The 18,739-nt window shown below is 35.5% G+C and overlaps 1 protein-coding gene across 2 annotated transcripts in view; it reads left to right on the top strand.

Moving 5' to 3' along the window:
- Window positions 1-15,171, top strand: part of SEC24B (SEC24 homolog B, COPII coat complex component) — a 45,087-nt gene extending 29,916 nt beyond the window's left edge. For both annotated transcript variants that reach the window (XM_074541042.1, XM_074541041.1), the window contains 13 exons: window positions 1,079-1,197; window positions 1,602-1,657; window positions 1,969-2,175; window positions 2,533-2,656; window positions 3,284-3,442; window positions 3,872-4,045; window positions 4,686-4,796; window positions 5,998-6,173; window positions 7,763-7,900; window positions 10,045-10,149; window positions 11,210-11,302; window positions 12,984-13,087; window positions 14,268-15,171. In XM_074541042.1, coding sequence (XP_074397143.1) covers window positions 1,079-1,197; window positions 1,602-1,657; window positions 1,969-2,175; window positions 2,533-2,656; window positions 3,284-3,442; window positions 3,872-4,045; window positions 4,686-4,796; window positions 5,998-6,173; window positions 7,763-7,900; window positions 10,045-10,149; window positions 11,210-11,302; window positions 12,984-13,087; window positions 14,268-14,382 — 1,681 coding nt within the window. In that variant the 3' untranslated portion in view covers window positions 14,383-15,171. The remainder of the gene's footprint in view (window positions 1-1,078; window positions 1,198-1,601; window positions 1,658-1,968; window positions 2,176-2,532; window positions 2,657-3,283; window positions 3,443-3,871; window positions 4,046-4,685; window positions 4,797-5,997; window positions 6,174-7,762; window positions 7,901-10,044; window positions 10,150-11,209; window positions 11,303-12,983; window positions 13,088-14,267) is intronic.
- The last annotated feature ends 3,568 nt before the right edge of the window (window positions 15,172-18,739 follow it).

Genomic DNA, 18,739 nt, shown 5'->3' with positions numbered 1-18,739 from the left:
GGTTTTTGTGCTGAGAGGTCTGAGGTGCTGCAAACTGGAACATTGTAACCACGAGAGTAAGACTGCCTGGGTGAATTGTATTGTCAGTTTGGTGTTTTTAGATCACAGCTACCCTGTGCCAATTTCTGTGGTTTTATTTTTGCACTGGGACAGCATGTATGGGATTGTTCCTGGTGCATTTTGAGTGAGGGTTAATGAGCTTCACTGTGTCATGCCTTTTGACAACTAATCCTGTGGAGGCCTTGCCTTGAAAAGTCCTTTCTACAAGTTTTTCTTGGTGAACTTGGTTTTCTCATGAAGAAGCCAACATATATGCTAAAAATCTTTGCTTCCATTTTTATGTTCAGTCTTTCTTTGTTCAGTTTTTTATGGCTATTTTATCAACAGAATCTCAGAAACATGCTTAATTTTTTATTTTAGGAAAATTCATAAAATCCCATGCTAAGTCCACAGGAGAATCAATGCATCCATCTCATTTATATGCTCAGATGGTAACAACAATATTTGCCTCTATTGTTCTTGGTCACTGTCATGGTTTTCAGCACTTCATGATGTTTTTTATATTTTACTTGAGAAATCCCTGTAGTCTTTAATTTTGTCTTATGCCACACACTGAAATATGGTCCACATAAGAAATAAGTATGTTGCTTTGTAGAGACATTGGATTTTGGTTTAGAGCTCTAAGTACTCTGTAACTACATTAGTAAATGGGGGTTCTGAATCAGGAAAGGGCAGAATGCACTGTTTTCTATTAAGGAGCTGAGAAGGCTGCCTTCTTTCATGTGTCAGTCTAATGTTTAAATGAGTTTATTAAGCTCTCTTGTGGAACAAAGCATCGATGTATTAGTGAGTGCTTATCTGTAACACTTGGTCTGGTAAACTGTATCATTACCCCAGCTTTTCAGAAAATGTTGAGGAGGTATTGATTGTATTTGTGTTTTAGATCTCCCTTCTTATGTTCTCCCTTAACTTCTTTACATGTGAACTGAGTTTCTTCTAACATCAGCAGGAGCCCTGAGTATCTGTATGTCTTGAGAGAGAGATTTAGGGCTTAATAGTTTATTTTTTAATGCTTCAGGCTGCCTGGAGATTCAAGAACAAGAATAGGATTCATAACATTTGACAGCACTGTTCAGTTTTACAACTTACAAGAAGGTTTATCACAGCCTCAGATGCTGATTGTCTCAGATATTGATGGTAAGTAAAAAGAAAATGGAAGCTGAATTTTTGAGAACCTATTATTTTTTTCTTTTCCCCAGAACAAAGGTTAGAATCTCTCAACTACTTGGTATTAGGTCAATTGTATTGAATGAGAGTATTTTTTTGAAAAATAGTCTTGCACCAACTACAGAGTAGGTGATCTTTAAAATGTGAAATTCAATAGTTAATTTTGCTTTGAATCAGACAAGCTTTGTATGGACTGTATTACTCTCACACACTTTCATCCATGTATAATTTACTTACCTGCAAGGAATATTTAGCTGTAACACACATTAGAGAAGTAGACTGTTTCATGGTGTTTGTAGTGGGCAAGGAAATGTTTTGTTCTATTTTAGTGTTATTTTTTCTGTAATAACTATTTTTTTCTGTTCTCTCCACAGATATTTTCTTACCTACACCAGATAGTTTACTTGTAAATCTCCATGAAAGCAAAGAGGTATGATTGCTCAAAATACATCATTAAATTTAAGTTGTTAAATATTCAAAACAGAGGTTCCTGTTAAACTTTGAATTCAAACTTAATCTTTATAATATGTAGTTCCAATGCTAATTTTTCATTATGGAGATGTTTCATTGATACATCATAGCTTTTAAAATTACAACTTTGTTTTCCTTGGTGTGTTAAAATAGAACTGAAATAGTTGGTACCGATTCTGCTACTTAGCTGTGGCAGTACAGCTTTTTGGAAACAACAGAAAATCTCAAGCTTGCAGAATCTCCTGAAACACCTTTCAATCTGTTCTGCAGCTGATAAAAGATCTATTGAATGCATTACCAAACATGTTCACCAATACAAGAGAGACGCACAGTGCACTGGGCCCTGCCCTTCAGGCTGCGTTTAAGCTGATGTCTCCAACGGGTGGTCGGATCTCTGTGTTTCAAACTCAGTTACCAAGTTTGGGAGCAGGGCTTTTGCATTCCAGAGAGGATCCCAATCAAAGGTCAAGCACAAAGGTAAAAAACTTCCCTTACTGTTAATTTCAAAAGACTAAGGACTGGCCATGTCTTTCTGACTTGCATAGTTCTGCAGATCAATTGCTTGATCTTCATTTATAGCAATTAACTAAATTTTAATTATGTTGATATTTATGCATTTAAGATCCCTTCTTTATACATGTATGTGTGGCATTACTTGTTTTGAAGTGCATGAGCTCTCTTTGGATTTTGGTCCATAATTTTTCTTGGCAAGCAAAAGAAGCTGCAAATATTTGTGACTCAGTTACTCATATGCTGCTGAATGTCTTTCGGTCCACAAAGTCTAAAAAGCATGATTGTTGTCATAACTCTTCCCTATATGATTTATTATTAAAGGTGGTCCAGCATCTTGGTCCAGCAACAGATTTTTATAAGAAGTTGGCACTGGACTGCTCTGGCCAGCAGACTGCTGTGGATTTATTTCTCTTAAGTTCACAATATTCTGATCTAGCTTCTCTTGGTAAGGAGTACATGATTCCCTCTTTCTGCACTCTTGTCTCTCTTTAGAAGCACGGAATACCTCAGGAATTCTAAAGTCATGTAAATATTTTAGCACTTCTATAATTGCAGCTCATGTTGCAAAAGAATTGACCTTGAAGTTGATGGAAGTATAGAACAGAAATATTACATTGGTGGTATCAGACAATTTATTCTAAGGTTTCAAAGTTTTAAATGAGAAGTATTCTCCTGCTCAAGAACAGGAAACAGAAATGTGGCAAGGAATAAATTAAGTTTAATTATAGGAGAAGAACAGAGTTTCATCCTTTGATAATTATCCAAGATTTGTCTCTGTACAGACACTTAATTTTACCTCTACACCATTAGATATTTCTGCAAGCACTTCAATCTTAGCTGTGAAATGTAGGATGCTTATTGAGCTTGGTGTATAATGAGGTCATTATGTGTTGGGGTGATTCATTTCTATCCTCACTTGCCTGGGTCTGGGACAGTTCTCACTGTCTTTCTGATGTGGATGATACTGAGAAGATGAAAGTTGATGTTACTTGTGGAAGTCTGGACACAATTTTTATGTCCTGATTTCATGTTACAGTTTTACTTCTTACTTGTATCTTTCCTTCCTTCACAGCTTGCATGTCCAAATATTCTGCTGGATGCATCTATTACTATCCATCTTTCCATCGTAGCCATAATCCTGCTCAGGCTGAAAAGTTGCAAAAGGACCTGAAAAGATACCTTACAAGAAAGATTGGATTTGAAGCAGTTATGCGCATAAGATGTACAAAAGGTGTGTCTTAAATACTGATTCCTATGGAACTTCTGGTGTAAATGTGTTAGCAGTCATTGTGAATGTGCTTATTCTTTAGCAACATTAAATTCAATGTTATTTTTCTTTCTTTGAAGAGTAAAAGAGTTACCTTCTTTAAGTTAAGTTAGCTTTTGGTGTTTGATGTTTTTTGGTTTTTTTAGTTGATACTACCATCTCTCAATAAGTTGATATGTGTAGTGTAAGGGCATCATTCACTTTGGAGTGTTCAGAATTGAACATGAGCTCTACAGGATCATGCTGAAATATCTAATGATTCATGTAATTGGTTATACATGATAGAATTTTTACTCTTTTCTTCAGCCTTAGTCTGAGGGCTGGGGTTTTAGTTATTGGTGAGAGTTTTCCATGCTGTTTTAACCTCACTCTGAATATTTAATCTGATTCTAGGTCTTTCAATACACACTTTCCATGGGAATTTTTTTGTACGATCTACTGATTTACTGTCCCTTGCCAATGTCAATCCTGATGCTGGATTTGCAGTACAAATGTCTATAGAGGAAAGTCTGACTGACACATCTTTGGTTTGTTTTCAAACAGCGCTTTTGTATACTTCCAGTAAAGGTAAATAAATTCAAATTAATTGGTCACTGGGGTTTTTGTTTCTTTTTATGGTGTAATGCTTGTAAAGTTAGTTCCACAGTCTTTTGTTGTGTTCTATACACTAAAAGAATCTTGTCAGAGCTAGTAAGCCTACTTGGCAGTTAATCACATAATGGAAATCTTTATAAACACTGTTTTAAAGTGAAAATTGACATAGTGCTGATTCAGCAAGACTTTTTTACTTAAAAGTCTGGCCATTGTTACAAGCAGTAACATGTTTGGCAGGCACTTTGTCCAAACATACAGACCTGTGATGGATTGGATCAAGCTGCAATTACTGCACTGGGTGAGCATAAAGAATAGCAGCTAATTTCTATGGTAGAAGATGCCACAAAATTTTGGGATGGATGTCAGTGTACTTCATTGGTAGGATCAAAGACACTTACTGTAGATGTCGCTAGTTTGTGTTATCAAATCGTGCTGCTTTAGAGTAGAATTTTAACAGGTTGAGACAGGGAGACAGTATTGTATTGCAGCAATTTCTTGACTGGTATGTTTTCTAGAATGGGTACATCTTAAATGGGAGGAGATGCTGTAATGACTGAATTTGTTTAGTTCTACCAGGAGAGTATGCAAAATGATTTCCACTGATTTCTCTTAGGTGAGCGTCGAATTCGAGTGCACACACTTTGCTTGCCCGTAGTGAGTTCCCTGCCTGATGTGTATGCAGGAGCAGATGTACAGGCAGTTGTGTGCCTCTTAGCAAACATGGGTGAGTACAGGCTAGGAAGATTCATGTGTTTTTTGGCAAGTTTCTAATTTTGCCAGCCCTTTAAATGAAGTAGTGAATGAAGCCTAGATATTATTAAAAAGAGTTGGAGTGCAACACGCTGAAACCTGTGTGTGCAAAAGATGACAAAACCAAATTCATACTGAAATTGTGAACTGAAATATGCCTTGTTCTTTAGTCTTTTAAAAAGAGCCTTCTTTCTTTGTTCTCTGGAGGTTAGTAAAGGACAAAGAATCATAACACACTTGGATCAAAACTCTCAATTTTGAATCATCATCATTATCATTGTTGTTCACTCAAACTCAGGTATTCTAGGATTACTTCAGAAACTTAAGAAACTTAAATTCAGTTTAGTGAGTTGCTGGAGACTAAAAGAGAATTTCTGACAGCAGTGTATTTGAGGTATTGGTTTTATATCCTTCTGTTGTTGCAGGGCTGAGGATTCTTACTTATCCCTTAATTGTGGGTCATAAGTTATAGACTGATCTCTCCTGTTAAATGTGTATGACTCTGTGCAGCATTTTAACATGTTCTATTTTGTATATTAATATTGAAATCAGTTAGAAGAAGTAAGTTGTAATTCTGTGTCTTCTGGGATTGGAGCTTGGAGCTAGATGATCTTTAAGGTCCCTTCCAAGCCAAACCATTCTGTGATCTCTTAAATGCACATTCAGTCCAGCAGGTGGCTTCTTCCCACCAAAGGATTTGCAGCCCTTGCTCAGCAGAGAAAAATGAAGCAGCGTTTATAGTAATCACTATTATGTCACTGAAGTAATGGAAGAAATTTCTTATGTGAGGGAGGAAAAAAATCAAAATTAATTGCTGCAGATCTTATCTTGGTGGTTAGGCAACAGCATTTCAACAATAACTAAGTTATTTGTATAAGGTTTAAATTTATATTTAGACTTCACTATGTATGATTGCTTTAAAATTTTCTTTTAGTTCTCCAAGACTACAAACCAGGGAGCCAAAATTAGCTACACATTATATTTGAGCATTATGAGACTGAGTTTCTGTATGGACAGTCATGTAATTTACTCCTAAAAAAAATTAGGACCGCAGATGTGGTTTGGGGAATTTTTTAATCTTAAAACATAACCCAGAAGCACAGGTCAAATTTTCAAAGTTCAAGGGAATGAGTGAGGCCATGTGTGGTAACTTCTTGGTTCCTTCTGCCCCCCAGCTGTGGACCGCTCAGTCTCATCCAGCCTTGCAGATGCAAGAGATGCCTTAGTCAATGCCGTGGTGGACTCCTTGGCAGCGTACATGTCAACTGCCTCAAATCTGCAGCAGTCCATGCTGATAGCACCAAATTCCCTCAAGCTTTTCCCACTCTATATTTTAGCTCTTCTCAAACAGGTATGTATGACCTAGTGGATTAGTGTTTGATGTTAAGTTCACTGTTCCATTTGAGGAATTCTTCAGTTCTAGGTCAAGCAATGTCTGCACTTCTCTAAAATTATGGAAATTGGATTAATATCTTTATGCCAACTAAACTTTATTGTAAAAGATTACCATAGTTGCTTATTTAAAATTGTTAATGTCTGAAGCTTTTATTAGTTTACTTGATTTTGAATTTCTTATGTTCTGTCTTATATTGCTTTACAGTTAAAATAAAGACATAGTTTACAATCAGCATTTCTCAGATTTTGGCAGCTCATTAGTGTATACCATGAAGGTTGTTGGAAACTGCTTATTAGTACTGCTTCATTTTTATTTTATGAAGTCAGAAACAAGAATTTTCCAATACATATTTTTTGTTCTTTAAATTTCCAAGAAGAAAAATGAGTTTCCATGGAAATACAGTAAATGTTATTATAGAAACTCAAGTGATATTGTTGAAAGTTAACATAGAAGTAGTTACTACTTTTTTTTTTTTTAATGATATCTTTGTTTGGATTACTGAACATCATACTTAAAAAGAGACAGCTTCCTGCAGGGTTTTGTTATGAATAAATCTCACTGCTTAAATTTTTTCATGTCTGACAGTTCTTGGTTCTGTTATGATGAATAAACCTTTATATAAGTTTTGTAAGAGATCTAAGCATAGTAATTTATTTTCTTCGGCTTAATGATTACTTTAGTCTCTAATATACTGATTATGACATTTTTATACTTGCATGACAAATGCAGTTAATGGTGGGGGAAAACACAGACTATTTATTATTGAGGTCTGTGTAAAAGACAGAAATAAGAGTGGCTGGGAAAAGTTGTTTAGGTTTGGATTTTTTATTATCTTTATTAGCAATAACAAAATATGGTATATAGAGAAACCAAAATCAAAATGCTTGTGGCAGCCAAGAAGGAGTGATGTCCTTAGCTTTGTTGTAGAAGCGAATATGAACTTTGATTATAAGAATGTTCTCCATTGAGTTAGCATATGATATTTAATTCATCGTGTTGCTTCTCACAGCAATTGTGTACCAGTTGGTTCTGGTACAGGAGATCTGAAAAATTCAGTAGGAGATAGTTAAAAAATAAATTTTATCCCATGGGAGTCTAGTTTCTCCTATAAAACATGAAAGTTTCCATTCCAAAACTTTTTCTTAACATTGAATTCTTACTAATATAAAGTCAGAGTTAATCTTCTGCATGTATGTACCTTGCCTGAACTCTGCTTACCTTGTATCTTTCCTGTGCTAGCTTGCACTTGTGAGTTTCACAGGCCAGTGTCACTTGTCAAGAATAAAAATGAGAAATGCTGGTCCAGTTTCATGCAAATTTTAGACAAAGTGAGGGAGAAATTTATTCTCTTTCATCAGTAAGGAGGGGGGCTAGATAATGTTTTAAAAATCTTGCTCAAACTCTATGATTAAGATTCTACCCATAAGATACATTTCTTTACAAAAGCTCTGCCACCTTTGCTTGTCACTTTGAAAAGTCTGAACTGCACTCTTACATGTGATATAAAGTACAGGATTTGTTTGAGTGGTAATGTGCTCTTGCAGAAAGCCTTCAGAACAGGCACCAGTACCCGCTTGGATGATCGTGTCTATGCAATGTGCCAGATGAAGAGCCAGCCCCTTGTTCATTTGATGAAGATGATTCATCCCAACTTGTACAGAATAGACAAGCTGACTGATGAGGTAATGTATGAAGCCTGGTAATAGCATTTCCTACTTTTAATGGCCCATTAAATTTGGTGCTGGGCTGCAGTAATTTTATGTTGTTACTGTAATACAAATGGAGCATTTCCCCTGAGTTATAAAAAATCAAGAGAAACATTATTTTCAAGTTTTGAGTTGCATGTACGGTAATGTGGTATGAGCAGAACTGTGGTTTTACTTCATCTTGTTTCAATGACCACAGTAATGCCATAATTTTTTGTCATACAAAGAAAGTAGAGGTATTGTATGTATGGGAGACATTTTCAGTGTGTTTTTATTATTTAGAACCATCTGAGGTAAATGGGTGTAGTAGATCTGATCTGATGGATGATTCAAAGTTTTATACAGAAATCAGATATAGTTGCTTGCAATAACAACCTTCCAGTGGTTTTTCAGACTGAAGTGGATAAAACAGAATTTTATTTCTAGACAGTTGTGATCAAACTGAGAAAGTACTTCATGTACAAAACCAGGTTTTATTATTTCCTCTTCTACGGATGTAGCCTAGGAAAAGGATGAATTTTTTAATAGTAAAAAGCAAGATGGGGTTTTATTTAAGGGACAAAGTTAGTTATAATGGCAAAAATAAGGGGTTTTATAACTAAGATTTTATTAGTCTTTGTCCCTAGTTTTGGAAAAGTATATGTAGGAGTTTGCTTCTAAGTGATACAAGGTTATAGGGTAAACTGAATAGTTTCACTGGCAGTGGTATTATATTATTCTGTTCAGCACAACCTCTGAGCTATTTGTAGTCTTAAATTTTCTTTTAAGGTATTTCATAAACTTCAATAGGTGAGTCTAAACTCAGTGTTCTTCAGTGGAGTCGCTCTTTTTGTACTCCATCCCTACCAGTCTTTGAGATGCCAACTTCAGCTGGCTTTGTGAAGTTATTTTTGTGGCACTTAAATTGTAACGCTCTGTGCTTGTGCTGTAAAGAATCTGCAGCATCTTTAGGAGATCCAGTTTTATTAGCAAAGGCTTTCAGACTGGTTATGGAGTACAATAATACAAAAATAGGGCTTATTTTAACTACTGAAATTAATTGGCAAACCAGATATTAAATCATAACAGAATGCTAATCTGCCATTTAGTACTGGTTCAGTTTAAAGTATTTGTGACAAAGGCTGCTCTTAAATGTCGTTTCTTTAAAAAAATTCTGTGAAATTAAAAAAAATAAATTTAAATTTTAAAATATTTTTGAAATATTTCAGAATTCCTTTAAAATGTTTTTGCTAGTTTTCTTTGATTCTTGAGAGTATTGAGTAAAGCCTGGAACTTCCCCAGGTGGAATTCAGTTGCTTGATTTTCATAACTATGTCTAAATCCCCAAAAGCTGTTAATTTATGGCATTATGGTATAAAAATTTTTAAGTAGTGATTTTTTAAAATAATCTTATACTACATGGGCATGTGCTTAGTCAGTAGAGTATTTTTCCCTATATTATTTTCAGAATGCTTCAGAGTTTCTTGAGATGTCTGTTTTTGTATTGGAGGAGGAGGCAGCTTCAATATGAAAATACTGGGCCAGGGGGTTTTGTACATGGGGATTTTTTATTATTGTTTTTGTCTGTTTTAATGCTGGAGAGAAAGGCAGGGTATTTTTTAATAGTTAGTGATAACAGCCCGATTCTTTAATCTGATTGGTCATAGGGCTCTGTGGACAAACCCAAGGATCACTTCATGCAGGATCTTAAATCAGGGGACTTCCTGATAATGGAATGCAATAATATATGGAACCCTTACAGGGAGTAGAATCTGATGGTTTTCTGCTCTTGCAACATTTCTAGTGAAATTGAATGCAGTGGAAAAAAACCAGAGGTTGTGTGTAGAAAACTTAAATCACCAGTAGTAATTATTTTGAAATTCTGACATCTGTAGCATCAAAAATGTTACATAAGTATCTTAAATTAACTTGCATTATTATGTTTTAGGTATTAAAGTAGCCCTTAAAATAAGTAACATTATAGAACTGTTTGATGTACATAATCATTTTAGGCTTAACATAGTATTTTGTCATATGAGAATCCTCAGAATTTTGCTAGAGATTATTAGTGTTTTTCCTGTTTTGTTTTACCTTTGAGGGTAAAATTCTAGTGTTCTTTGAGTGTTGGGTTTTTGTTGCAGAGTACAATACATGTAAATGACAGAGTTGTTCCTCAGCCACCCCTTCAGAAGTTGTCTGCAGAGAAGTTGACAAGAGAAGGAGCTTTTCTTATGGATTGTGGTTCAGTAAGTTAAAAATTTACACATTCCTTTTTTAAAAAATTTCCTAAGGAGAAAAAGACAAAAAAGCAGTGCCTGCTGTGTTATTAAAACCAGTGAGCTTTCAGCAATAACAGTGTTGTCAATCAGCATTCCAGGTAATCTGACAGTAATCTGTGTTCCAGTGAAAAGCTTTCATCTTTTGATCTGAGGGTATATTTATCTTTGAGGCTACAGAGGTTGATTTTTTTCATGCAATACTGGTCAAAGTATATCACGAGTTCACACAAAGACATTTTTTATGAAATTAATGTATTTTTATTTTCCAGAATTTCTTTTAATGGCTATTAAATTGCACAAACTAGAGGATTTAGCAAAACACCTGATGCAGGAATGTTCTCAGATATGCACAAAGAGTGGGTTTATGATTTGTGGCCTGTGTTATGTAAGAGTTGCAAGAGAGAGGGAATTGGAGACTAAACAAAATCTGTAGATACAGTTTAAGGCGTTTCTAGAAATTGCACTAAAACACTCAGTTGGATAAAGCATTTTGCTACCCAGTGGCAGTCTAGAAGGTTCTTTTAACCTTGAATCACTTCAGGGCTGAGTGTCAATGTAAAACCAGCTTTTGTCTCCAGACCTCTGAAATAATTACTACAATAAGCTTTGATAATTGATGCTTTGCTACAACTTGTTTAGATTGGGAAGCCAGTGTGCAGTAACCAACAACATGGTGTGACTTCAGATAATTTGAGGGGTTTCAATTAAGGAGGTAACATGGGAAATCACTGCATTAACTGTTCCATTATAAATGTGTCCTGCAACCTCATTTTTTCAGTATTTTAATTCTACCCATACATAATTTTTTATGTTTAATGACCTTACTCCTAAGTTTTTTGAAGGTACTGATTATTTACACACTTACTTATGAATACAGACATGTATGTATGAATTATAACTGGAACACTCAAGTGCTTAATTTGCATGGAAGTTACTATTCTGGGATTATTCCTATTGCATCACCACTTGCCTATTTCTCTAAAATGTAGGCAGGGCCTTTTCTAAAACTGATTCTGACATCTTGCAGATTTTTTACCTTTGGATTGGAAAAAACTGTGATAACAACTTCATAAAAGATGTCCTTGGATACCCGAATTATGCATCAGTGCCACAGAAAATGGTAGGCATTTTAATGAGCTGAGCTGTAAACCGCTTACACTTGGAATGTGCATTTAATCTATTTATTTCTGCATTTTCAGTTTTTAATTATATAACTATGAGTTAGGTTGGGGTTTTTCCTAAATAGGTATCTTCCAACCTCTTATCAGCTTCATAGGAGCCAGATAGAAGTTGTCAGATGTTTTCAAGGAAAGAATGTAAACATGTAAATTTCATCATTCATGAAATGTCAAACAGTTGCTCTGCAACATAACTGCTTTTAATATTTTAATGGAAGTACATATACATTCACAAGAATAGGAAGCAATTTCATTGGATGAATACAAAAATTACCTATTCAGATGTGTTAATAATTAAGATTAGAGTTAGTTCATTGATAACATAGTTTTCATTGATAACATAGCCTTGTGTTCTCTGAACCTGGTGTAAGATACCAAATCTGTGGGATGACACAACAGACCTGTAAGTAATGGTAAGAGTTAAGTTTTACTCAGATTCCAAGCCTTGACTCAATGTTAAAAAGAGAAACTTTCAGCTGTTAGAACATCAGACTCTTGGTTGTGTGTTTTGGTGGAGGGGTTTTTATGACAGGTAGTTTTTATGACTACTGGTACCTGTAGTCTAGTGTGTGAAAGAGAGTAGCAATTAAGAAGCCTCCTCTTCAGTAAGTAGTGATTCCATAATATCAACAATTGGCAAATAAGGATGGACCCTTTCAAGACAGTCTAGGAAAGTTCAGAATCAAATGGTTATATCCAAATAGTACCAAAAAATGATAGCATAGGAACACATAGGTAGATATGTTCTGCTTACAGTTGCATAGTATCAAGGAAAGTGACAAGAACAGGTGAAGAGTGGTAAGTTATAAGACTACTATAACACTGGGCTGCTTGTTCAGAGTTTTGTGTTTTGCATGTATTAGCAATTTAGAACTGTCCCCTATGACTAGCTGATGGTATTAGTTAATAGAGTTTCCAGGAGGAACTTAGATAAAGGAAGGGTAATTTTCTTAATGGTTATATATCATCTGTTATAATGAAAATGAGACAAAAACTTACATAAAGTTATCTTTGCTTTTAAGTTATGCCCTCATTTTACAAAGGTAGCAGTGAAACTACTTTAACTGAAATAAATTCCTTTGTGTCATGTTAATTGTCTTTAAGTATCATATTGGCTAAAGAGGTGATACATTTAGCTCAGTGAATTCCTCAATCCTTTTAAGTCTATTTTTTCAGCTCATTCCCTAGCCAAGTAGTCCAGCAGCATCTTTCCATTGATATTTACATAAAATTCAGATTTTACTTCTTCAGTGATGCAAAGTGCAATGTGTAGAAACTTGATTGGCAGAAGATGATACAGGCAAGAAGACTGCAAAAGCAGCATTTTGAAAAGATGACTTTGCTATCTAAAATCTTTTGCACTTAAAACACAGTAAACTATGTTTTTATAAGTTAAAGATGTTTAAAAGTTGAAGATGTACTCCTTCCTAGGTAGCAGTGCACCACAGATACTATGAAGTATTGTCCTTTAAGCTGAAGCAAAACAGCTGTGTATGTAAAATCAGGGTTAGGAACTTCTTAACTGAGACTGTGGCTTGAGTTATGTTGCAGCTTTCAGGATCTGTTTTTTTTAATAGTTTCAATAATAAAAGGTGATGGTTTCTTTCAATTACCTTCAACCAGACACAGCTTCCTGAGGTGGATGCACCTTCTTCAGAAAGGACACGATCTTTCATATCCTGGCTTAGAGATAGTAGACCTTTAAGTCCAGTTCTTCAAGTAATAAAGTAAGTATTTCTGTTATGCACTAAGTTGTTACTAGCAACTTGTATTTACAATTTCTAGTTAAGACTGATGAAAAGTGAGTGTATCTGTCTTGGAAGAAACTGAATAACATCACCTTCCCAACTGATAAGATGCTGTTTATAAAGCTGTCTAGTGACAAAGGTTTTCTTTGAATCTAGTGCAAATTCAGTTGCTCATAGTTTTATTGGTAGGAATTGGTTGCATATATTTATTAGGAATATACTAAACCTCAGTGGATGTCCTTATGCTCAATGGTGTTAACCAGGTTAGTTTCTAGTATAGTTTTTATAATTTCATTATATGTGTATAAAAAAAATTCAAGTAAAGTTAGTAATATGTAGATGGTTTAATAATTGTATGTATTTGTTATTGAGATCTACAGGACATCAGCTGATAGATGGGCCAAGTTCTGAAGCCTTTGCAAGCTATGACTTGCTTAAGGAGGTTTAAATTCTATGAAATGTTTATACTTGAGATTACATTTCACTTGTAGAGTACTTGTTTTACTGAGCTGGGCAGGAGATCACTTTTTAGAGAGTGTGATGACTTGCTCAGAGAAATGATACTGAAATATAGGACTGAAGGACTTGAGCTGTTGGCATTGTGGCTGCTGCTGGAGTTGCAGGAATTTCTGATAGACCATAATAAGTAGGAGAGCTTTGCTGCATGCTGCACTACACCGAAACAAAGGACTGTGTCCCAGCAAATTTTTATGGGGCAATAATTTTGGATACTAGGTCTTTCACCTGTTACCTTTTCTATTCTGTAGCTAAGGAAGAAAGTCAGGGGAGGGGATTGAGATTACATGTAAACAGAGATGTAGTTTTTGCATTTTTTCATTGCCACCAGCATATTTGTTAGCTTCAAAAACAAAAGAATTTTTACATTTCCTTTTTTGTGTTTCTACAAGATACTCTTAAGTGCTGTATTTCACCTGCTCTTCTACCATTTTATATACTTAAAAAGATCCTGTTATGTGATATTGTATTGCAAACTTCAAGATTTCCTAGATTTTGGATTATTTGCAATTGTAATCTCTTTGGACTAAATTTATATTCCAAATGACAGTCAGCAATTTATTAGAACTTATCCCTCTGAATTTGCAGTGGATTTTTTTGCTCAAAGTTTGATTTTGCTCAGTACTTTCCCTTCTTCTTTCAGAGATGAGAACCCTGCCAAAACAGATTTTTTTCAGCATTTAATTGAGGATCGGACAGAAGCAGCTTTCTCGTATTATGAATTCCTACTTAATATTCAACAGCAGATTTGTAAGTGACCAAGGAAGAGGTAGAGGAAAAAGTCTGACTTCAGACAGAAGCGTGGGCCAAGAGAACCATATGGGAAGTTACAGAAATGGATGCTTGTTCTTCACAATATACAGTGACCAGCACTGTTTTGGAAGCTCTACAGCTAAAGGAGTATACATTTCCAAAAGAATTTTGCAGATTTCCTTCAGTCTAAAATGCTACGAGTGATGAAGCTGTTTCACTAGTAAACTTTAAAATTGGTTTGTACACGTTTCCAGTTGTGCAGCGGTATGGTGCTCTGTTTATTGCAAGCTGGTGAATTTATGTAGCTATGTGGGATGATATTTCTTAACAAAATGTACAATTAGGTAAAGCCTTTTTTCTTACATTTGTTATAGTAGCCCTTCCAGATCCAAATCCTTAACAGAGATGTCAAAGGGCAGTGATGTATGTTGGTTGTTTATATGAATTTCTTTTTAAAAGGAATGGTTCATACTTGCTAAAGACTTCAGCAAATTCCCTGTGAAAGTTGTAGAGTTTCAGTAAAGTAAATCAATTGTAGAAATAAAATATATAATGTACATAGGTATTACATTTGTAAAGAAAATGTAAAAAATGTAACTAAAAAAAGACCTAGCTCATTGTGCAGAATTGTTGAGTGCTCGATGATGATGAATTGTTCTGTCCCAGGCTAGACAATGAAGTTGACTATTAAAACATGATAAAAGTATCAATGTAGAAGGAATATAGCTGCTGCTTCTGTTAATTTTAGGTGAATTTATTTATGATTGGCTTACTAATTAAAATATTTTGCTTTATCATGTGGTTTTATATTTATGCAACTATAATCATTTTCCAGCTAAACTCTTACCAAACTGAATATTGAAGAAAACATGTTTACCACCTTACTTCTCAGACCTGTGGAAGGGAGGAGAAAACACCACATAACCTGAAATGAGTTTTGATACAGAGTTCCTAAACCCCTTCTAATGTATTATCCTAAAGAAGGCATATCTCTTAACCTTGTTTTGCATTTTATAACTACTGTAGTCTTGGTCCAGGTTTCTGTAACTTGTGTTGTCTGCCATTTAGAGTAAGTGTGGGTAATCACTCACACTTGTAGATTTGAATTCTGCTGTGATCTAAGGAAAAACAAGAAGGGATGTAAAAATTAATTACATTACATCAGTGAAAGTAAAGGCTTTAAAATGACAAAATTCAAAATGTAATCACACTTGCATATTTCAGAAACTTTATTCTTGTTAATGTTTTGGTAACTCAAGGGTTTGGGCTTTTTGATAGATTAATGACAGATTTTTTCAGTTTGGTGAATTTGGGATGGTTTTCTTCAGCCTTTCTTTTAGAGACACATTAGAATTAATTCATAAAGCACAATCAATCATACTTAGTTTTCTGAACTTTGTTTATCTGTTTGGTTTAATGAAATGTGACTACAATAGAATAATTAGGTACAAAAAAGTAAATTATTATTAGTATGATTACATTTTAATTTAATGTAGCCTTGAAAATGCTAACATTGTATTTTAACTGCTCTAGCCCCTGAATCAAATATTCAAGGAGAAGATGTACTAGCTATGATTTGCAAATGCTTTAAAAGCTACAACAGTTAAATTGCGCCAGTAGTGTTACTCTGCATGTTAGCACAAACTCATTGTTTGGAGAAGATACCTTATATTGTGTGTTGTCCTTAACTAAATGTGTTTAAGTTACCCAAAGAATTACAGAAGAGAAACTTTCCATTGAGTAAATTAATTTATCGTGTAATAAACATCTGAGGCAATGCTGAATGTTGTCCCGAAATCAGACCTTCAGGATTTCAGTGCTTGTTTGTAAAGTAATGTGCATTGGGTGAAAGCTAAGTGCTGCTGAAGAGTGGGGCATCTTAAAAATCATTTGTATTTGTGAAGATGAGACGAGCATGTTAACATTTCAAATGCTCCATGAAGATGCTTCTAATTTGTGAGTTTGGTGTTGATATCTGGGAACACGTTATGCCATGATTGATTGCAACATATTCTGTAAAATAATTTCTTAAAGCTTTATTCTTCTAGTATAGTTTTTGTATATAAAAATTATGAAAAAAAACATTTTTAGAGCTATTTGTTCAGTAAAATTATTACACAGCACAGAGAATATAGTTATTTTTTTATTAATGATAGAGCACATCTCCATTCTGATTTTTGGTTTAAATTTTAACAAGATAGTCTCATGGAAATATCTTGAATTTGAAACATCTCAGGATTTAGGGTACTGATTTTAGTCTTTTGATCAATAGAGTATCTGTAGGCATGGCAAGAGTATCTCTGAGAAGGACCTGAGTGTCCTGGTGGACAACAAGCCTTCCATGAGCCTGGTGGTGTCCTTGTGACCAAGAAGGCCAATGGCATCCTGGGGTGTATTGGGAAGAGCATTGCCAGCTGGTCGAGGGATGTGATCCTGCCCCTCTGCCCAGCCCTGGTGAGGCACATCTGGAGTGCTGTGTCCAGTTCTGGGCTCCTCAGCACAGGAGGGACATGGAGCTCCTGGAGTGGGTCCAGCAGAGGCCACAAGGGCGATGAGGGGGCTGGAACATCTCTCAGAAGGAAAGGCTGAGGGAGCTGGGTCTGTTCAGCCTCGAGAAGAGATGACAGAGAAGGCAACCCATCAATGTCTGTGAGTATCTGAAGGGAGGGTGTGAAGGGGATGGAGCCAGGCTCTGCTCAGTGGTGCCCAGCAATAGGACAAGAGACACCAGGCAGAAACCAATGCACAGGAAGTTCCACCTGAGCATGAGGAAGAACTTGCATACTGTGCAGGGGGCTGAGCACTGGAACACATTGCCCAGAGATGCTCTGGAGTCTCCCTCACTGGAGATAATTCAAAAGCCATCTGGATGCCATCCTGTGCCATGTGTCTTGGGATGAGCCTGCTTGAGCAGGGGTGTCAGACCAGATAAGCCTTGGTCCCTTCCAACTCAGACAATTTCTCTTACAATGGCTTGGATCATGCCACTGTAGCAGAAGATACAGATTGAAGATTAATCCAAGCAGGGGAAGTGCTGTGAAGCTCAACAAAGCTTATTGCCTGCTTACGTAAGCAAAGTAGCTCTCTAGCCATTCTAGGGTTTGAACTTTTCCCTTAGTGTCTTCCACACTGCATAATATAAAGCATGTCTGTTTCAATAGAAATGTAAGATTTCCCAGGGAAGATGTTTCCCAGCCCCAGCTAAGTAAGATCAGTTCAAATGTTCAATATTTTAAGTACTGACAGTGGAGATCCCTTTCATGTCTTTGCTCTACAATGCAACGTCTTACATGTCTTTTACCTAGGAAGCAGCATGGAAGTTCTTGTGGGAGAAATTAGAGCCTGTGAAGCTCTTACAATGGTAGGACATGTGATGCAGCTCCCTAAGAAGTGTTATTGAACTCAATTCTTTATTTTTGTTCTTAAGCTTATTAGAAATAAACCTATTTATTAATCTTCGTGTAGCTCTTCTCATGGCAGTGAAGAAAAGATGACTGGGGCAGGTAATTCTGTTTTGCCTTGGCTTTCTGTAAATTGTGTCAATACTGAAATGATAGTTTTGTCATGGCTGGTTTGTAAAAAGCCAAAATCAGTTGTTTGTAATCCTGAGAGCCAAGAGCTCTTCAGTAATGTTAAATGTGGAGTGAAGTTTTTTCACACCAGGTAGATTTTAAGAATTTTATGATGAAGTTTCAAGGTATGGGACACAAGTGGATAAATGAGGAACTAATTAAAACCTCAGTCACTGATTGCTGCAGTTGGAAGTTTTGGAGTGTATTTGTCTCTGCAGGCAGGATGTAACCCTGCAGAAATTCGGTAGCCAGTGTGGGGAATGGGGAGGTCTGAGGCTTAGCTGGCAATGAACTGATGCAATACCCCAAATATGTATCTGTTACTATGTAAACATTACTTAAATGATGTTTTGTTTAAAAGCAGTTTTTTATACTTTAATACATGTGAAATTTTTATATAGTATTTTCTGGTAGTTTATTCAGTTCTAAAAAAGTGTGAGAGGGTTTTACATGCCCTGGTGCATCTCAGATTTTCATAAAGGAGGTAGAATATAATTAGAATCACAGATACTTCTGATTTTTAGCATATCAGGGTCTTTGGTAGATTTGTGTTGGGAATTTTAAAGGAAATGGGCAAACTGTAATGATTTATTGATGCAATTTCTTTACCTCTCAGCCTCTAAAATTAAAAAAAAAAGAAAACCATTTCTAGCAGTCTTCCATGTCTTTACTTAAACTGATGTTACATCATATTCAAATTCAGGGATCTGGAAAAGTGCAGTTACAGCTTTTGCAAAAAAATGGGATCGAAGTCTCTTTTGAGAACATTTTATTTTTCCTCACAAGATAC

Source organism: Zonotrichia albicollis, chromosome 5 (genome assembly GCF_047830755.1).
Source record: "Zonotrichia albicollis isolate bZonAlb1 chromosome 5, bZonAlb1.hap1, whole genome shotgun sequence".
Lineage (NCBI taxonomy): Eukaryota > Metazoa > Chordata > Aves > Passeriformes > Passerellidae > Zonotrichia > Zonotrichia albicollis.
Note: the sequence above shows the minus strand (reverse complement) of the source record. Positions and strands in the feature narration are given on the sequence as shown.